At 35.9% G+C, this 21038-nt stretch overlaps 3 protein-coding genes across 5 annotated transcripts in view; all 3 read left to right on the plus strand.

Annotated features, from left to right (window-relative positions):
- ndrg3a (ndrg family member 3a) overlaps nt 1-6093 on the plus strand; it is a 30343-nt gene extending 24250 nt beyond the window's left edge. For 2 of the 3 annotated variants that reach the window (XM_043252376.1, XM_043252379.1), the window contains 10 exons: nt 468-554; nt 670-726; nt 850-953; nt 1040-1105; nt 1239-1290; nt 1382-1429; nt 1572-1607; nt 1747-1798; nt 4243-4281; nt 5066-6093. In XM_043252376.1, coding sequence (XP_043108311.1) covers nt 468-554; nt 670-726; nt 850-953; nt 1040-1105; nt 1239-1290; nt 1382-1429; nt 1572-1607; nt 1747-1798; nt 4243-4281; nt 5066-5232 — 708 coding nt within the window. In that variant the 3' untranslated portion in view covers nt 5233-6093. The remainder of the gene's footprint in view (nt 1-467; nt 555-669; nt 727-849; nt 954-1039; nt 1106-1238; nt 1291-1381; nt 1430-1571; nt 1608-1746; nt 1799-4242; nt 4282-5065) is intronic. The other variant, XM_043252377.1, reaches the window with a different exon arrangement.
- A 324-nt stretch (nt 6094-6417) lies between these two features.
- Nucleotides 6418-10007, plus strand: sla2a (Src like adaptor 2a). The gene is made up of 8 exons (XM_043251614.1): nt 6418-6718; nt 7116-7240; nt 7397-7502; nt 7570-7656; nt 8007-8110; nt 8720-8866; nt 9017-9146; nt 9249-10007. The coding sequence occupies exons 2-8, from the start codon at nt 7162-7164 to the stop codon at nt 9364-9366; spliced, it is 771 nt and encodes a 256-aa protein (XP_043107549.1). The 5' UTR covers nt 6418-6718; nt 7116-7161; the 3' UTR covers nt 9367-10007.
- A 702-nt stretch (nt 10008-10709) lies between these two features.
- On the plus strand, nt 10710-20654 carry trpc4apa (transient receptor potential cation channel, subfamily C, member 4 associated protein a). The gene is made up of 19 exons (XM_043251859.1): nt 10710-10867; nt 12580-12708; nt 12927-13043; nt 13439-13493; nt 13712-13767; nt 13865-13993; nt 14249-14450; nt 14691-14879; nt 15376-15518; nt 15606-15737; nt 15827-15885; nt 15963-16064; nt 16157-16240; nt 16324-16414; nt 16493-16633; nt 16768-16879; nt 17780-17892; nt 17984-18190; nt 18838-20654. Exons 1-19 carry the CDS (start codon nt 10742-10744, stop codon nt 18973-18975), a joined length of 2325 nt encoding a protein of 774 aa, XP_043107794.1. The 5' UTR covers nt 10710-10741; the 3' UTR covers nt 18976-20654.
- Nucleotides 20655-21038: the final 384 nt, after the last annotated feature.

Raw genomic sequence — 21038 nt, forward strand, 5'->3', positions numbered from 1 at the left:
ATCATCCCCACCTGCCCTTTACACAGCTGAGTCAAAATAGTACCGCAAAACTGCATTGCCCCCAGAGGCTGTGAATGCAGGACTGTTATTATACTGCGGGCACTGCAGCCTCAAGCATCTGAGGCTATTGATCAAAGTCGAAATATCTCTGACACACTCACAAGCCTTATATATTCAGTGTTTCTTTTATGCAAAGCAACACTTAACACACCCCTTCTCTTTTCTCATTGGCTCATTGCTAAGTGCCCTGTGTCATTTCCTGTGCCTGGCTCTCTCATCCCCTGTGCATATGTGTGACACACTGAAAGATTAATGTCAATGACAGACAGCAGAAGCAGTGGGTACTGAAGAGAGATGCTTTGAGTCCAGCTGCTAAAAGCTCCTCTTCTGCCGTGACTACATGCATTTTTAAACCACTCTCCCCTTGTCATCCTCATTAAAAACTAAACCCTTTGCTCTGTCTGCAGCTCAATCAGCCGTCCCTGGTTGAGGGGCTGGTTTTGATCAACGTGGACCCCTGCGCTGAGGGCTGGATTGACTGGGCTGCTTCTAAGGTGAATAAACAGTTTGAACAAACAGATTATCGATTTTATGATTCTATATAGCTGAATGTTTGATTTATTGAATGGTTTTATTAACCATGTCAATATTATTTTGATTTTCTTTTAGCTCACTGGGTGGACTAGCAATCTGGTGGACATTGTGATGGCTCATCACTTCAGCACTGTGAGTGAACCCCTTGGAATTTACATCAGTCAATCCCATAATGCTCTGTGAGCACAATGAGAGCCAGCTGGCTTTTATTTCTCATTAAACACAATGTTTTTTGTTTGTTATTCTGATCAATAGGAGGAGCTGACTGACAACCAAGAACTGATTCAGACGTACCGTCTGCACATTGCCCAGGACATCAACCAGGACAACCTGGCTCTCTTTTGTGGCTCGTACAATGCGTCAGTGACATTTTATTATAGAAATGGATATATGGATTATTTTCTATGCTGAAAAACCTTCTAAATTAGGCGTTTGTTTATGATAGGCGTCAAGACCTTGGAATTGAAAGGCCAGTTGTCGGACTCAATGAGAATACAGTGAAAACACTGACGTAAGATTTATTATATAATTTGTATTTTATGTATAAATTTTATATATATATATATATATATATATATATATATATATATATATATATATATATCTTGGTGTATTGTTTTTGATCACTGCTTGTTCTTGTACAGATGCCCTGCTCTTCTGGTGGTTGGAGACACTTCCCCTGCTGTGGAGGCTGTAGTAAGTTTCTTAAGTACAAGGTCATTTGTTTCTTTTTTTTTGTTGCTCTGCCCTTCACTATTTTAAGACTGTTGAATATTTTATATTACAGGTTGAATGCAACTCTAGGTTAAGTCCAACAAAGACCACTTTGCTGAAGGTAAGATGGCATTGGTATTTTGCAAATCCATGAATCTTCAACCTCAGGATTTAAGGTGCACCTATTATGGGTTATGAAAGGTTCGTACTATTTCTATCTCTTTCTCACTATACATTGTTTGTATTATCTCTCTCTCTGTCAGATGGCTGACTGTGGCGGTCTGCCTCAGGTTGTTCAGGTTAGTCTTGTTCCATCTTTATTTCTTGATATTGAACACCATATCAAACACCTGCGCCCCTACTGCTATTTTTACCAACATGCGCATAATGTGATATGAATGTGCAAACCAGTGTAAATGACCTCTAATCTCCCAACAGCCTGGAAAGCTGGCCGAAGCCTTCAAATACTTTGTACAGGGAATGGGATACAGTGAGTATTTTTATCAGTTTACCTCAGCGTTTGACATTTTTAACTTGTGAATCTGTCTTCAGATATTTGTTTAATCTGCTGTGCAATCTGGGTCAGCTTTCTCTATAAACACGCATCTGTTTATCTGGGTTTCTCAGATGCTAGGCGATGCTAATTAGCAATTCAGGACCACACTATGACTAATGGGCATCTTTTATTAAGACAAATCCGGCTCAAAGAGTCTGTCTTTGGTTTGTTCTTTCTTTCTTTTTACCGCACACAACTCAGCAAGTCTTCCCACACACTGTGTTTTGATTAGTTTTCCTTCCAAACTACAGACGTGCGCGACATCACAATGCGCTCTGAATGAGCCCTCCTCACATATTTGTTGACAGGTTTTGGCGCTCCAGTAAAGCGCTCGATGTGCTGCCAGCGCTCTGTGTGAAAATATGTCACCCTCTCTCTGACCCTGTACCTCCCCATCCAAACATACTTGCTGTTTCATTTCTGCGCTGTTGCATAGTCCTTGTTCCAATCAGACAGGACTTTACGTCACGTCAGAAAAAAAAGTTGCTTTTTAAGAGCACATTGTTTGCAACATTTATCACAGGCCTTTGAATTAAGTCAGAAACGCTCTAGAGAGTTTTTAAAGGGGTCATGCCATGAAAAAAAACCTAGGGCTTTTTCAGACCTGTAGATTGTTTGCTTTTTCTTACAACAGGGACTTTCATTTATTACAGTTTTGCATTTTCTTCTTGGTTCAGTATGCTTTTACAAGGCAACACTGCAAAGTATAACTGACTTTATGCAAGTCACATGTGAGTTGGCAAAATCTTTTTTTAATTTTTTATTTTTTGAATTAATGTCCCAAGTCGCATTTTCTGGTTTCATTATTAAACATCATTTACCCTATCAGAAAATTTACATTACCAATGTAATCAATATTCTATCCATTAAAGCCAAGTATGAATACTATTAAGTTAGCTTTTTTAAGTATTTGACATTTATTCCAAAATAGTAATTCAAGGTAGTAACAATTTAAAAAAATGTTTTTATTTTTAAACTTGTGTTTAAACTTGTGTTTATTTTAATAGTCAGCCTTTAAGCATTTTAACTTTTTAAGAATTTTCAGTCTAAATATTGCTCACAGACATGGAGTCCTCTCACATGACTTTCCTCCATTTATTCTTAATTACCTCCACCAAACCCACAGCATGCTTTAGTTGGTCTGTTACAGCTCAGTGGACTCAGAGAGACACAGAGTCCCAGTGTTACTTATTTAATAAAAATGAATGATTTATACACTCATATATTTTGAAACATTGGTGTCTTCTTCGGCATCAGTAAACGTTTTTGTAATAGCTATCTATGAGCCCCTTAATTGTCATGAGTGTGAAAAGATGGAGCTCAAAATCATATAGTCACTTTTGGAAAGGGTTCAAATATGCAGAACATTCTTCAAAAAAGATTGTGTAGTAGCTGGATGATTTTCTGAAGAACAGCAGAAATGCTCAAGACCAGTGAGGTCACTATCACAAAATATAAAAGCAGTTGTGGATTATCTAGGAAATTGCACATAGCATTAAGATTCAAGGGTACGTAAACTTTTGAATGGGGGTTTATTTTTATAAATTCTATTTTTTTTTTGTAAAGTATATGTGAACATCTGTTATGTGAAATAGTTAATTCAGGAAAGTACTAAATAAAAAAATAACATTCACGTTCCCTTTTATGTTGTTTTAAATTATACATTTTGCACATTTTGCAAGGGGTATGTAAACTTATAAGCACAACTATATATATATGCTGCTGTGTATATACACACACACACACACATATATATATATATATATATATATATATATATATATATATATATATATATATATATATATATAGGTCCAAAAATAATATTTTTAAATAGGGCACGACAGTCATATCTGGAGGTCCCAGACATTGAAAAGAGGATTAAAAGTTAGAGTGAAGCTTAATAAAGGTTATGAAGAACCTAATTACGACTTCATTGTGAATCTCAGAGGAAAAATAAATAGACATTTAGATGACCTCTTTAATTAGCTTAGGTGCCAAAAATATTCAGAATCATCTGAGGGTATATAAGAGCATGTTTTTTGCTTCTTGATTCCTTCTATAGATGAAGAGACATAAAAGCAGCATGAAACTCGGGTGGTTAAATGTCAAGGAAGGAAAAGATGAGCAATTTTTAGACTCTGCAGGGAAGCTGTTAAAAGTAGCTATAAACAAATGCATGATTTACAGTTGAGATCAGTAGAGCTGAGGTTGTAACTAGCAAGGTTACATTTTAAAACAAAGACGTCCCTGACCACAGTCAGTATCTGAACAGTATCTGACCTCTTTTTACTGAAAGCATTTGCATGAAATACCAAAATCTGTGGTGTACAGAGATCTTATTTTTCTCTCCGTTTCCCTTCAACTTTTGCACACAGTTCCTCATGTTTTGCTCAGCCATCTGAGCACTGAATCAGGTACCCGGGTTGTAATTTGACAGTTATTTTGACTGATGTACACATGCTTGCATGATTGTGTTTAAATATATTTGCATGTAGATATTTGTCAAGATAATATTTAGTGCTCGACCGATTTTTCAATGGCCTTTGCAGATATCTAGAAAGTTGGGTGGTAAATATCTGATACACTTCATTTATTTATTTATATTATTTTTAGTTTTAACACAATTTCAGTTTTAAAAACATATGCCTATTTTACATTTAAAGGATTTGTTGTTAGATTATAAAACTATATATACAGTACCACTGTTGGTCAGGTCAGCATATCGGTCTGTCACTACAATTATTAAAAAGTATTTTTTTTTAAATATTACTTTGAAATGCTATTTTAAATGTTGCTTTGAATGTGGGTTTTACTTGGGTTTTTGTATTTATATTAGAATTTATAATTTATTTTAGATATTTCTAACATCATGACCATTTTTTTATTTGTACTTTTATTACTAAACATATTATTTATTTATATTTTTATAACTTATTTTTTAAAAGGTAGGCGTTGTTTTTGCAGATAAGTACGCCTTTGCTTTTCATTTGGTAGATTTAATTTTTTTCAGAAAAGCTTCTGTGTGCCCATTTATACTCTGTGTAGGCAGACACTAGACGATCTTGTGATTATCTGTTATTACGTTCTCAGTTTGGTTTCTTCCTGCATGTTGCTTGTTCTTTCATTCTTCGCTTGCCGTCCCTGATGACACTGAAGACTGCATTAATCACGTTCTCGTACCCCTCTCCCATCTCGTAGTACCAGCGGCTGGCATGACCCGTCTGTCTCGGTCCAGATCCTCCTCGTCCAGCATCACATCCACGGACGGCTCTCGCAACCGCAACCTGAACAGCCCTCTGGATGGGCCCAACTCTGGAGTCCTGGACAACCAGACCAGGCCACAAACGATGGAGGTGTCCTGCTAAAGGCTCAGAACCGGCTATCTGCTGTTGTTTCACCCCTCACCTCCTGTTATTCGTGTCAGATTCCCACCTTTAATAGTGAGGCAGGGGAGGCTTGAATGAAATGTATGACATACTGAAGGTATGCATATAGAATATATACATGTTAATATACACTAGTCAAATTTTAAGTCATAAAAGCAAATAAAATTAAAGACTAATATATTTACACATGAAAGGTCTTCCGCCAGGCTTTTTTTAGCATTACATTCCATCTCATTTTTGGTTGTTCGAATAAAAAAGGTTCCACGCTCACTTTAAATGAAAAACATATGCATTCAGTTTTTTTTGTTTGTTTTATAGTGTGACCTGTGACCTCTCCTGTGCTCTTATCTTGCTACACTGTGTGATATTGTTTAACTGTGTTTTAAATGCCTGTTGTGTTTGGTCATCAAATCCACTTTTCTGTTCATCCTATGAATGTAATCAGTGTTTAAGAACTGACTTTTGTTGTATTTATATTAAAAACTCTGATAGGTTTTACTAAAAGCCGTCAGCTATTAGGTGATAAATGCTTTTGAAGACTTTGGACGACTTATCAGACAAAAGAAGTGGAATATCAGTCTTTATTTTCATTTTAATATTTGTTTCTTTTTTAGGCCATCGCTCTGTTAAAAATGAAAAAACAAAAGTAGCAAGGACCTAGTATGACTTAGTATGTTTTTTCTTTTGTACATTTACTCCCTTACCATTTTTAACATACTTATTCTTAATCAAATCAGAAATTGATGTACAAGTGGAATGACATGAATACAAGTAAATAGTGTCTGACAGAGTCACTGGCCACTGATTCTCAATTACTAAATAAAGTTATATCATGGAAAATAAGAGTCTTCGTGCATTTTTCTTCCTTTACTATGTTACTGTTTTACTTTTGCTTTCAAAATAGCGCTTTTATTTTCAGAATCACTGAAAAAAACAATTTCTCAACGGTAGAGGAGACGAAAGATGAAAGATCACCAGGTTGCAAAGTTTCCGACCACAAATGTACTTTTTTGACACTCACATCGAGCAACACTTATCCTCAGGTTGTGGTTAGACTATTTTTAACAATCTCTTTACGTAATGAAAGGACAACATAAAATCAACTTAATAATTGATATGGCATATGCTTACCTTTCACGTGTACTGTACGTACAGTCTATATCTATTTCATGAATTTTTTTTTTATTTGAAGGAACTGCATCTCGCACATTTTGTCTCTTCATAGCAGTTTACTTCTGACTAGAAAGATTATGGATTTTAAAAAGTCTAATAGCACAGGAAACGTCATTTGCATATTGGTTTGTTCACCACAACTCCTACTCAAGAAGACACGTCAGTTCACACACAACAGAAGAACATCACGTCGATCTCTTCAGTGGAAGCTCTTTTATATGGCCTGCTGCATATTGTTGGCCAAGAAAATCAACTTATAATTTCAGCTTATTTGCTGGCTGATTTGAGTATGGTGAGTCATTTTTGTGTAGCTCTGGTCTGGTCAAATACTTAGGATTTCCTTTAGTAAGATGTTTTATTTTTAATTTATAGATAGAATTTTTAATTCTTATTTTTGCTTTCATTCAGATTTTTTACATTATTGTATTTTTCATTCTTTGTATTATTTGGTTATTTTTCTGCTGTGATGTGTTTTGTTTCCTAGTCTCGCTTGGATATGTGCTTTGTGTTTTATTTATTTTATTCTGTATTATGATAATTATTAGTTTTTTTCTTTGTGTTTTGTACTTTATTTTCCAGAAGTTCCGTGTGGTTTCTTTATGGTTTAGCATATATGTAAAAGGTCAAGAAGCTCACATACACACAAGCTTTTTGACAATACAGTATTGTATCTTCTGTTGTGTTTTCAGGTGGGCATCTGCGCATAAATCCATTAGACATGGTCATAAAATAAATATGGGTTGTCTAACAAGCAGGCCCTGCCGTCGATCTTCTGTTCACGGACTGGAGGACCCCATCTTAATGCCTGATGAATGTATGGACATGATTAAATCAAACATATACAAACAGCTTTGCTCAGTTTGCTTTTACTATATTCATAATTCATCTTTAATGTTGTTAAGCAAATAAATAAGACATTCACATCTAGTTTGTGTATGATTAGCTCACACCTGTGTCTGTTTTACTTTAGCATCAGGAAATCATGTGCACACGGCAGTGGCTTTGTGTAACTTTCCACCCCACAGGTCTGATGAACACACTATATTTTTAGGAGACAGACTGAACATTATATCAGAGTAGGTAAAGATTATTTCTGTATCTACAGTGAATGGTGGGTTTGTAATGGGTTTGCTTCTGTTGCAGAGATGAAGATATGTTCTTGGTCAATTCTACAACAACTGGCACAGAATTTTTCATTCCTCGCTCCTATGTTTCCAAAGTGCATAATCGGTCAGTCATATTTAGTCATAATATATATATATATATATATATATATATATATATATATATATATATATATATATATATATATATATATTTATATTTTTTTTTTTTTTTTTTTTTTTTTGTCTTCCTGCTTTTCTCTTCCTTTTTTTCTGTTATTGTATCTGTCAATCATATGCTGAATAAAGACAAGTCTATGCAGAGTGTTATGTGATGTCATCCCATCATAATTAGGGGGTGAATTTAATCATATCCTATCATATCATATCACATGATCACTGATGATTGAGAGATTAAGGAAATTGTGTAATGGTGTCCTTTAATAGCTTTCCTGTGTTTTGTCTATTTGAATAAAGGTGGCTGTTTGAAGGGATCACGAGAAGAAATGCAGAGCAACTTCTTATGCTGTCTCCAAACTACTCTGGATGTTTTCTAATTCGGGAAAGCCAGTCATATCCTGGTTAGTAGGCACCCAAAAAGTAGCTAATTTGTTGGTTACCCTCTTTTTAATTAAATATTATGTATATTTTATGTATACGTGACTGTAAGTTACAAGTTGTTTTATTTATATATATATATATATATATATATATATATATATATATATATATATATATATATATATATAATTTCAGAATATTGGTAATCATTTAGTACACTTCTTACTGTTTATACTGTTATGTATATATATATATATATATATATATATATATATATATATATATATATATATATATATATATATATATATAAAACTGTTTTATAGAGTTTTTCTCTACTGAAAGTTTTTTTTCACCAGAGGAACAATCAGTAGCTTTGTTAAACAACAGTATAATCCAAATGAAGTGTACAGCCTCGTTTTCATTGAATATGTCATCATTACACATTACTCTGTGAGGTGCAAGCATCTATTTTGAGAGTTTGCTGAGCAGTATAAAAAAAACCTCACGTGCAACATCCACATGTACAGCAGTCCAATGTATTTACCACAGTCAAGACCACTTAGCACCTCCAAAATATACAAAACCACATATGGTTGCTTTAACCTTGTGCAATGCCTTTGTTGTAGGTTCCTACTCGCTTTCCATGCGACAAGATAGAGACAGTGTGCACTGTGTAAAGCACTACAGAATACATCAGCTCCACAACGGCTGGTTCTGCATCCACCAGAGCCCCTACTTCTCCACTCTCACACAGCTGGTGGACTATTACTCGCGTAAGTTCAAATGGCAATGTTAATATTGTCAATATTACTCCTATTCCACCATCAAAAGACAGTTTGTTGCATTTTATACATTTTATTATTAAAAACAACATCTGAATGTTAAAAGAGAGAGAAGAAATGCTCCCTTTCATCCGTTTACAGGGTCTTCTAATGAATTGTGCTGTCAGCTGACCGAGCCTTGCTTACTTCATGACTCCGACAGAGCTGCGGGGCAGCGACCCCCGCCAATATCACTTCAGAGGTCTCATTTTACCTGGAGAGATTTCTCCAGGTATGTTCAGTTTTTACCCGAATCACACTTTCCAGTCTTCCACAAATATGTAGTTGGATGCTTATTTTAGCTGTTATGCAAAATAACTTTGTTTATCATCAGGTCGATGATTCAAAGGCAGCTGAAGAGAGCGGACCAGCAGAATCTGGTCAGTGAAGGACTAAGAGAGACTATGGAAGCATACTTTTATGTCACAGAGGAGTCGAACTGCACCGAATGACATCCAGCACAGACTTGTAAGATTCTAATGAAGTTATGTGAAAGTTGTTTTGGGTATTTGGTGGGCATTTTGACCACAGTACAGAAGCATTCCCAGTGTTGTGATGTTTTGTTAATTATTTAATGAATATTTTTGTATGTTTTAATGTTTTTTCCTTTTTTTTTCTCGTTATAGTTACATTTTGTGTCTGTTGTATTGTACAGGGTGCATTACTTTGAGAAACTGCTGAATACATTGTTCAGTTGGTCAGTAGGACCCAACAGAAAACAAATTAATAATACAAACAAAGTGACAAAATGTAGTATAATTTTACAACATAACATACTTATGTAAATAACATTGTGGAGCATTATTTTTTTTAATGCATTTTATTTTACTTTTCATTTAATATAACAATATCTACCTTTTAAATAATGTGTCATTATTTATTTTAATTCAAAATGGGGCTCAATTTTTTCAGCGGTGATAACTGACATAATTGTTATCATGATTTATATGAAACTGAGCGATTTTAAAAATGTTGCAGACCCTTAAAATGTGTAGCAAATACAGTAGCTGTCTCTGTATTATGAAACAGTCCTTTCATTTACAAAGTACAGTATTCTAATTTCTGACATTGTATTCACTTTACAGTAAATAATGTTTTCACAAATGGTAGTCCACCTGCCTCCTTTTCCTTTTTTTTTTTTTTTTTTTTTAAATAGACATTTAACAATGAATCTCAACATTCATCTTGGAAATAATGTTGCTGTAATGCTAAAAGATGCAAACATGTAAAAAAAACACAAAGGTTTAAATTAGTCTATTTGTACATTTATGTAAAATAGAAAAAGAATTACCCCATGTTTTTTTCTTTAGTAGATAAGATTAATTAGAAAAAGAATTATGGCTCTTGTTTTATAAATTCTGTGTCATAAATGTAAATTTTCTTCAACATCCCTAAAATTACATCCCAAATATATATAATAATTGAGTGTATATATATATATATATATATATATATATATATATATATATATATATATATATATATATATATATATATATATATATATATATATATATATATATACTAAACAAGTGTCAAATTTGTGAAAATATAGAATTATCTGTTAAATGTTACACAATTTTGATCTGTTTTTTTATTTTTATTTAATTTTTTTTTTTTTTTACTCTTTTTCATTTATTATTATTTGTCTTCCTACATTATTTCTGTGTTCATATTGCCATCCGATGCACGTGAGCTCGCAGCGCGTGGCGTCCTCTGCTGGTCAGTTCAAATAGAATCCACAGGGGGGCGCTCAACACACACCAGTGAGCGACGAAGGCAGAGCGATTTAACTTCCTGTTTGGAGCAGTTCAGGAAGACGAAGTAATGGCGACGCTACTGGGGCCCGAGTCCCCTTGGATGGGAGGCAAGAAACGGACTCGAAACAGAAATATTCTCTGCAGAATACAGCAGAGTCAGATCGCGGGCCGGGGCTTCAGCAGAGGGACTCAGGTAAACCGGAGAGTTTGTGCTGCTGACTCAGAAAAGCGGCTGTCAGGGATCCGCGTTTACGGTCTGAACCGTCGAGCAACCTGCTTTAAGTTAAGAAACAAAATAAATCGGACGGGTGTGACGCTTAACTCGAATCTAGAAGTAGTGCAAATCATCTTTTAATACATGCGAAGCCAAACGCTAAATATAGTTTAAAAATACACCACGTAAACGGAGAATGACAACTGGCCGTTAACTAATTAGGTTGTTCTTGGCTTTGACTCTGTGATAATTATTTGGGTTAAACGAGGCTTTAAATGCAGTGCAAATGCAATCCAATTAAAGGCTCCGATACATGGAGTCATATCATTATGAATGAGTAATAATCACTTGTAATCACACACAGATCCGTTTGTAATCATATAATGTTTATAATCGATCAGCTGTTTCAAGTAAACACTGGTTGTGTCCCACAGCCTGGCGATCTGACTAGTTAACACAGCATTTTTGACCATTACGAGCGTTTTTGGATATCGTATATATAAACCAAAAAAACGCAGTCATTGTGCCAGTCGGCATGTAAGAGTGTGACAGATTATCTTTTCATGTAACGTCGGTACATATCAGAGATCGTGTTTTTATAGCTTTTGTTATCCAGTTTTATTCCGTCGCCAGCCTAAACGGCAAGCTGCACTCATTTAGTTTGTGGTGTTGGACCAGGCAGTGATATTTTGCTGGCTCAGGCCTCGCGTTTAAAGAGCTTGAATTATGTAAGGTGCCCCGTTGAGCTGGACAGGATCTGAGCCTGGGAACTTTACTCAATTTAAACCCCGCAGGTTTCACTTTATCTTCTTCACACACTGAATTTGACACGTTAGGACCTATGAGAACGATATTTGCTGTCTAATGTTTCTAGAGAGGTGGTAAATGTTTCCAAATAACAGGTCCTAAAAAAAAAAGGCACTGTTTGTTGTGCTTTTTTTTATTTATTTCAGTTAGCCTATTACTGGTTCCTGACTAACTTTTTTTTCTGACTATAGTTAAATATCATACATGGATCTTACAGTTATTTGACTTGTATGAGTGCTTAAACAATACTTTTATAAGCGTTATGTGTAATATTATTACAAAAAAACCTAATGGCGAGAACCATGGGAGGAAGCTGAGAAAAGGACATGTGGAGTAAACCCTAATATTATTAATAAACTAAATGATAAATGTCAGGATGTAGAGCTTTCACAAAAATAAATGCAAAGGGTATAGCTTGTATTTACATGTCTTTTGCATTTGATGTGTACCTGGCAACCTCCAAAGTAATGCACATGTAAATTCATTGTTATTGCACTTTATTATTGCCATTAGTTATCAAACATGAAAATGCGTTTTTTTTTTTACATGTTTTGCAAAGCTGCATGTTCAACAAATTCATGCTATTAATAGCTAACATGTTATGTTAAATTATAAATGTATAAGTGCTGATAACTAACTTGTATGTAACTGTCTGCTTATGCATACACACACATATGTAGCTTATATATGTGGTGTGTATTATATTGAACTACATATTGAGTCATAACTGTAGCAAAGCAGCTGTGTTGCAGGTTTTTAATTTTTGTACCATTTAAGAATAAAAGACGAAAGTCTAGCACTGTTCCTCTGCTACTAACATGCAAGAACTTTTTTTTTTTAATTAGGAAATGCAAATCTAGTTTAGCGTTTATTCTTCGTTCCAGCTCCCAGAAACTCTTCTTCAGGAGAGAGATAAGAGGGCTAAATGGCACGGGATTCCAGTCTTGGTCCAAGAGCTGTACGAGAGCAGCCACCTGAACAGTGACTTCACCCGCACACACACTGTCCTGAAGGTGAGCTTTTTTCTAGGTCCGGGCGACATATCACACAATGTATTCATGCATATCTGGTCAGTAAAGCCGGTTACTTGTGTCCTCCGTTTAAAAACTTGTGATGGAGATTTATGCGTGTGAATATATGGTGCCCAGCCCTGCATGTGTCTTACAAACAGGTTCATAGCTTCTTCATGATTGTATTTCATTATTTACTTAATTGTGGCGTTCTGACACAGGAACTGTCATCTCTGCTGTCTATGGAGGCCATGTCCTTTGTGACAGAGGACAGAAAGACGGCACAGGAGTCTACCTTTCCCAACACATACACTTTTGACCTGTTTGGAGGTGTAGATGTAAGTGTTAATACATTTCCTAAAGTAAAAAAAAAACTACTAATTCAACTAATGTTTACATATTGGTAAAGGAAAACATTGTCAGATTCACTGTATCTGTACATGCAGATTTCACAAAGCTTACTGCATGTTTTTTTTAATTTACTATATAGAAACTTCATTTGTTTGTGTGATATCTATTAATATGAGTGTAGTGTCTATTTGATGGTGTGCTAGTCAGCCTAGAAAGAGTCCATCTGGGCTTGACCGTGGAGGGAGAAATAGTAGAATATGTTTTTTCAATGACATGCAGTAAATGAAATGAACTTTTGTTTATTCAATGAATAAGTATTTGCCTGATTAATTTATTTATTAACATAGTTGTTAGTTCATTGACTGATTGTTTGTCATCTTAGCTGCTGGTGGAGCTGCTGATGAGACCCACTTTGACTACGCTACAAAAACCCAAGAGTAAGTTCACTAGAAGATTTTGTAATTAGTATTTTTTTTTTTTAATAATTCTATTTATTTGGGAATTTTTTTAATGTAGTAATAACATAAAACAACATTTTTTTTATTTTTATTTATTTATTTTTATCTGCACTTTTTTTGTTACCATTAATGTTTTTATGCCTGTCATCAACAGATGTTTAAATTAATGTTTCTTAAAAATGTAATCCTGCTTGTAGTGAACGATGACTTGGTGAAGGACTGCCTCAGTGTGCTGTACAATTGCTGCATATGTGTATGTATTCAGCCTTTCTTCTGATTTGGATATTGAACGCAAGCATGGCTAATATCCACAAGATCAGTCCATGAGTTCAGTAATTATTTTCCTGCAGACGGAAGGAGTTACAAAAAGCTTGGCGTCGAGGGATGACTTTGTGTTATTTCTCTTCACGCTGATGACAAATAAGAAGACCTTTTTGCAAACCGCTACGTTAATTGAGGATATTCTTGGAGTCAAAAAGGTCAGTGATAATATTATATAGTTGCAACTACATTCTTAACTTCCTTAATTAGTATGAAGCTATTAATAAATATTAATGCCCCTGAACTTATCATATGGGCATCTTTAAGTCCATTTTGAAGATTAAGAATATTCATCTTAATATTTATCTCATTATTGAGGAATAATGAATATTCACCTCATTATTAAATGATCATAATCTTGTTTCATATGTAACTGCTAATATCTGACTCTGTTCAATAATGGTTCATAACAGGAAATGATTCAGCTGGAGTGGATCCCAAACCTGTCAGGACTGGTTCAGAGCTTTGATCAGCAGCAGCTCGCCAACTTTTGTCGTATCCTCTCTGTGACCATCTCTGAGCCAGATGTGGGGAACGATGACAAACACACACTCCTGGCTAAAAATGCACAGCAGAAACGCAATACCAGCCCCTCACGTGCCGAGGTCAATCAGGGTAGGTGGACTACTAAAAACGGTGACTTGGAGCTAATGCCTCAAAGAACGGTTAAGTGGTGATGGAGGTTTTGTGGGGAATAAGGTCATTGCTAAAGGGAAAGTACCGCTTTTTGCATTCAGTACACTGCTACTTTCCAGTGTGTGTGTGTATATGTTGAGTACTTCTGGCAGGGATTTATTCATGGGGTTAGGGTTAATAGGGCACGAGTAATAAAAACATAATGAAATGTTTTTTCAGTCACACTCCTGAACATCCCTGGCTTTATTGAGCGTCTCTGTAAGTTGGCCACACGGAAGGTGTCTGAGGCGACGGGAACGTCAAACTTTCTGCAGGAACTGGAGGAATGGTACACTTGGCTCGACAACACTCTAGTGCTGGACGCTCTCATGCAGATAGCCACAGATGAAGCCGAGCACAGTAGCACAGGTAGGACCTCTACACCACTCTGGTGTGCACTAGCAGCGACATGGAAGATAAAAATTATGCAAGAAATTAAACAATATTTTAAAAGTTTAGTGATTGGTTAGGATTTATATCATTTGTTTGTTTCTTTGTTTTAAAAAATATATTTAGTAGTTTTTCCACTTGCGTACTCAAGATGTTCAAATGTTTTTAAAAGACATCTTTTAGATTACATTTATTTGATCGATTTATACAGTAAAAATTGTAGTTGTAATGTTGTTCGATATTAAAATAAGATTCTTGAAAAATCATTCCATGAGGATTTATTGCATAAGAAACATTTTTATTCTTATCAGTAATGAAACTAGGTTTTGTTCTGGAAATCTTAATACATTTTTATAGGACTCTTTAACTAATGGAACGTTCTAAACGACAGCATTTATTTGAAACCATTTTTTGTCAACATTTTTCACTTTTGATTAATTTAACGTGTCCTTGCTAAATAAAATGAATTTCGCAGAATCGTCTGATGAGAGCACACTGGCCACCATCCCAATGAGGCACCGTTTGCCGCAGTCTATGAAGATCGTTCATGAGATCATGTATAAGGTGGAAGTGCTTTACGTTCTATGTGTACTTCTCATGGGCCGACAGCGGAACCAGGTAAGAGCCGCTCTTGTCAGTAAAAAAAATGTACTTGGTGCTTATTAATGTTGTAATTCCCATCTTTTGTTTATTGTAATCTGTTAGGTACATAAAATGTTAGCGGAGTTTCGTTTGATTCCTGGACTCAATAACCTTTTTGACAAGCTCATCTGGAGGAAATACACCACCTCTAATCACGTGGTTCATGGACAGAATGAAAACTGTGATTGCAGCCCGGTGAGCTGTGGGAGAATGCATTCACTTACAATGTAATGATAGTGTATTTCCCATAATTCTCATTGATCATGCTATTGTTTATTGCACAGGAAATCTCATTTAAAATCCAGTTCTTGAGGCTTCTGCAGAGCTTTAGTGACCACCATGAGTAAGTTTAAGCGGTGTGCCACGTACCTGTAGATTGACAGAACAATGCATTTATACATTTTATTCTTTTATTCTCAGGAATAAGTACCTACTTTTAAACGCTCAGGAGCTGAATGAGTTGAGTGCCATCTCCCTAAAGGCAAACATCCCTGAGGTGGAGGCTCTAGTAAACACCGACAGGTAGTATTCAGTATGAAATGATAATTTACATGCTAATATGCATAATGTCTTTTTTACGATATTATAATCTGCCTGGTGTGGTGCCTTTTTAGGAGTTTAGTGTGTGATGGTAAAAAAGGGCTTCTTACACGGCTCCTCACTGTAATGAAAAGAGAACCGCCAGACTCTTCCTTTAGGTGAGATGCTGGTTTCTTAATGATTTGGTTAAATGCGTTTGGAAATGCCGCATAAGTCATGGTGACGTATGTTCCCTCTGAAGGTTCTGGCAGGCCAGAGCTGTTGAGAGCTTCCTCAGAGGGGCCACCTCATATGCAGACCAGATGTTTCTGCTGAAGAGAGGCTTGCTGGAGGTAAAAATGTAATACTGTAGTAGAATTCTCTATCCCTATAGAGTGTCTGCAGAGTCTAATGCTGTCTTTGATTTGTAGCACATCCTCTTCTGCATCATCGATAGCGGCTGCAAGTCCAGAGATGTCCTGCAAAGCTACTTTGATTTGCTCGGGGAGCTTATGAAGTTCAACATCGATGCCTTCAAGAGATTCAACAAATATGTCAACACCGAAGAAAAGGTACTGGCAACAGCTAAAAGAGGGTCACGTTCATGATTTCAGATTTATTGTAGAAGCTGTGGTAATAGAGTGGAAAAAAATCTTTTGATAAACAGCCTGTGCTTGACTTTGGTTATGCAACGAGTCTCCTTCAGTTCCAGGTGTTCCTCACTCAGATCAACAGCTCTCTGGTGGACTCCAACATGCTTGTGCGATGTATCGTCCTCTCTCTAGATCGCTTTGAGAGCCAGACAGAAGATGTGAAAGGTAAATTCAGCTGTATTCGTGGATCATAGGCAATAAAGGTTTATTTTTATTATTTATTATTCACCAACAACACATTGAATTGACATAAAAAAAATTTACTTTTAAATAAATGCTGTTATTTAAGAATCTTCTGTTCATCAAAGAATTGTGAATAACTTTTTCCATAAAAATATCAAGCAGCACAAATTAACATATTAGAATGATTTCTGAAAGATTGTGTTTAGTTTAAATTACATTATTAAAAATCATAGAATTGTTGGTTAGAGCCCATTTGATCTGTACTTGTGTATATTCGTAAATAAATATTAAAAAGGCAGTATCGGTAATATTTACTGCAAGAAGCTTAATGCTATAAAAAAAATCTTGTTGCTTCCAAAAGGTACACTTCTACAATAGTTTGACAGAGCTGACACCAAGTATGATTTTTTTTTTTTTTTTTTTTTTTTTAAACTAAAAAAAAGCAGTATGTATCTCAGTTTAGGTTTTATTTAAACATAATTTATTTAATGTAAAATTCCACATTTTCTACACCCTCTTTTAAATGGACTTCAGATCAATTCTCTGATTCTGATTTACAAAAGCAAATTGAACTAGTTTGATTTAGATTAACGAGAAGTCGTTAGGGAGTTTGCCAAATTTAATATGCATTGAATTCCTCACAATATTTATACTGTAAATTTACATATGTATTTTTTTTGTCCTGTTAATTGTTAGTGTAAAAAGAACTTGATGTCTGATGGAAAGATGCAAACAATATGATCACTTTCACACACCTTGTAAATTGCTTAATATTATGAGAAGTCAGTTCAGAGCATTAGACAGATTTCTGGAAAACATTTAGTCCAATCTGTGTTTTTAAAATTGCAGTGTGTATTTTAGTCTGTCTTTGTGTCTCTGCAGTGGTTGAAGTGCTCTCTGAGTGCTGTCTGCTGTCCTACATGGCTCGAGTGGAGAACAGACTGTCCTTCCTTTTTAGGCTGGTTAACATCATCAACGTGCAAACCCTCACACAGGCAAGACCACAGTGCAGATCTCCTCTCGCTCTTTGTCTCATTTAAATACTCTGTGATAATTATTCCTGTGTTTTTATGTTTGCTTTCCCAGGAGAATGTGAGTTGTCTTAACACCAGCCTGGTGATTCTGATGTTGGCCCGAAGGAGAGGCAAGCTCCGGTTTTACCTGAACGCCCTGCGGGAGAAGGAATACGCAGAGAAATATCCCGGCTGCCTTCTCAACAACTTCTACAACTTGCTGCGCTTTTGGCAGCACCACTACCTCAACAAGGACAAGGACAGCACCTGCCTGGAGAATGTGAGTTTTTTGGGTTTTTTTTCCTTTACACTTTATATTTACATTTTATATTTAATTGTATAGAAGAAGCCTTACTTTAAGATGGGAGTTCCTCAAAAAAAATTATTTTCCCATCTTTTATGCATCGAAAAAAGTACACTGCAGAAGTAATAGAAGTGACTGGAGTGGGATTCAGATTCGTTTAGCCAGACCATTCAGTGTAGCTGAAATATAGCATGAATGCATTTACACTGCACCAATAAACATTGTTTCAAGCTTGGGATTTATTTATTTGTATTATTATTTATATATGTGAAATTAAATTAAATTTAAGAAATGCAAAGATAAGCCACTATGAAAGTAAACCACCAATAGGTGGCAGCAAGTGACTGTTTTAATTAATAAATCACTGAAGCGTGCCTTCAGACGATTTATTCAGACTTCAGATTTATTCAAGAGAGAAGCAAGTGCCTATCTTTATGAAAGGACCACTTTGTCATCAACATTATTATTATTATTATTATTATAAATCTAAAAAGTAAAATACATTTTACTGTGGTAAATCTAATTGTAAATTATCTGGTAAATTGTCATCATTAGCTTTTCATCAACATACAAAACAATGCTGTTGCATGATATTTAACTATCTATGTGCACTTTTCTTTTAGAGCTCCTGTATTCCCTTCAGTTTCTGGAAGGAGACTGTTTCAGTACTGCTTGGTGAGGACAGGACTTCTCCCTGTGCCATTATCAGCTACATAGATGAGCCTTACATGGAGCTAGACCGGGACCTTCTAGAGGACTGACTCTTGCGGGTGGGCTTGGGGAGGGACTTGCACATCCCGCTTCGATGCGGTCCAGAGAGCGTATAGAACAGCCTCCCGGCTCATCCGACTGCATGCTACGGCTCAGTGAGCTGTCCATTCTCTACTTGGTGCCCATGTTCCACTTCTTCATCTCCAGGTCACGGGTGCGACGAAGGACATCCCGCAAAGGATTGCCCATCCCATCACTCATTGAGAGGGAACACCGTACCCAGACCGCTCAATCCAGAGCCGAACCTCTGACCTGAAACTGTCTTGTTGTGTTTCGGTGGCGATCTTTTGGGGAAATCGTTTGGGGCCTTTTTATAGAGAAATATACAAATACGAAAATATTTAGGCTAAATGGATTAGAAAGATGCATCCGGGGGTGACTGATGATCTGGTGGTCTATGGACGGCACAGTTGGCCTTTTAAAGAGATTTTCTCAGTAATTTAAATTTAGAAAGGCATAACAGAAAGTGTTGGATTGATGAACGGAGGCTTCGATGACATCCTCACCAAGCTGTCAGGTGGTTAGCGACTCTCACGCTTAACTGATGTCAAAATCTTTGTACAGTTCAGATCACAGAGAACTGAAAATGAATTTGGTCAAGTCTTATTTATTTTCTCATATTTCTCGTAATTTACTAAATCATAAATCTGTTTTCTTTTCATATTCATTGCATCCCTCCTTTGTTAGGTTTTATCAAGCGCATATGAAACGAGAGATCTTGAGTTCGTGTATTTTACATATTTTTTTGTATTCGTTTTTTTTAAAAAATAGTATTGTCCCTTTTGTTTTATTTCTCACAATGAAACACTTCATATCTTGCGGGCACCGAAGGTGTTAAACTATGCAGGTTCACTCATGCCATGGTCATAAATATCCAGCTAGCCCTGACCTCCATGCTGCCATCTGCCATTTATTCCGTAGCAAACCACTAAATCACCATCTTCTAACTTTACAGGCCTCAGCTGTTGACAATCTGTGTTGCACTCAAACACGAGGCTCCGGCGTTTGACGGCCCGGGAACCTGCGAAGGTGCTTCTCTGCTGCGGTCGCTTAGAGCTGGATGTGGTAGCTGAGCTAGACTAGAAGCGCTAAACTAGAACCTTCCAATCAACTACCTCGTTTCATTGGTGTTGTTTTCTAACCCACTCCTATAGGTTGAGCATGCTGCGGCTTTTATTCTGTTGCACCTGAGTTCACTGTGTATGCAAAAGTTCCTCTATAAATGACGTGATGTGTTTCACGAGAGTTGCTTCGCTTTTACCTGTGGATGTTTGCAAGTTCTTTCATGTTCGTTCTTTATATCGGTTGCTTATACGGTGTCACAGTGCTTTGCGTTGGCAAGACTATTTCATACGATTCATATAAAGAGGTATAATGAATGCTGCAGTTTTTTGGTCACTTCCTTTTGACCCCAGGAATGTGTATAGCTGTGATGTTAGCAGTAGTTTGAATGTGTGCTTTTTCTGATTTTGAGTGATTGCTACATCAACACAAAGGATCTGAATGTCTCTTCTTCATCCACCGGCCTTGGTTCATGTGTCGCATGGGTTGGGTTTGGTTTTAAATACCTGCATTTTCTTAAGTAGCTCTGTCTGGATGGATTTAGTCATAAGTGATAACCATGTCAAGCCCAGTAAACTTGATGCTTTAAATAAAACTGAATTCAATATCTTGCCTCTGACAGTTAAAGTTGGACGTACTTTATGAATCATATGTTGCCTCATTTTTATTTTTAGTATTTTATGCAACTGAAACTGAAAAACAGGTTTTGCTTTGAATATAGGTACGAAAATATGAAACGCAATACAGCAAGAACAAAAAACTATTGGAAAAAAATAATGTTAGTGTCAAGAACTATTTTCGTAATTTAAGTTTCATGCATGAAATGATCTGACACTTAAGACATGAAGCACCATCCTAAAGGTAAGCATTAGTTATATAATTTGTGGAAATCCAGTAATTCTGGTGTGAGACATTTTAGAGACTCGCTTACTAGAGTTCTTATAAATTATGAATATTATTAAAAAAAAAAAAAAATTAATCATGTACCTTT

Source organism: Puntigrus tetrazona, chromosome 11, assembly GCF_018831695.1.
Source record: "Puntigrus tetrazona isolate hp1 chromosome 11, ASM1883169v1, whole genome shotgun sequence".
Classification (NCBI taxonomy): Eukaryota; Metazoa; Chordata; class Actinopteri; order Cypriniformes; family Cyprinidae; genus Puntigrus; species Puntigrus tetrazona.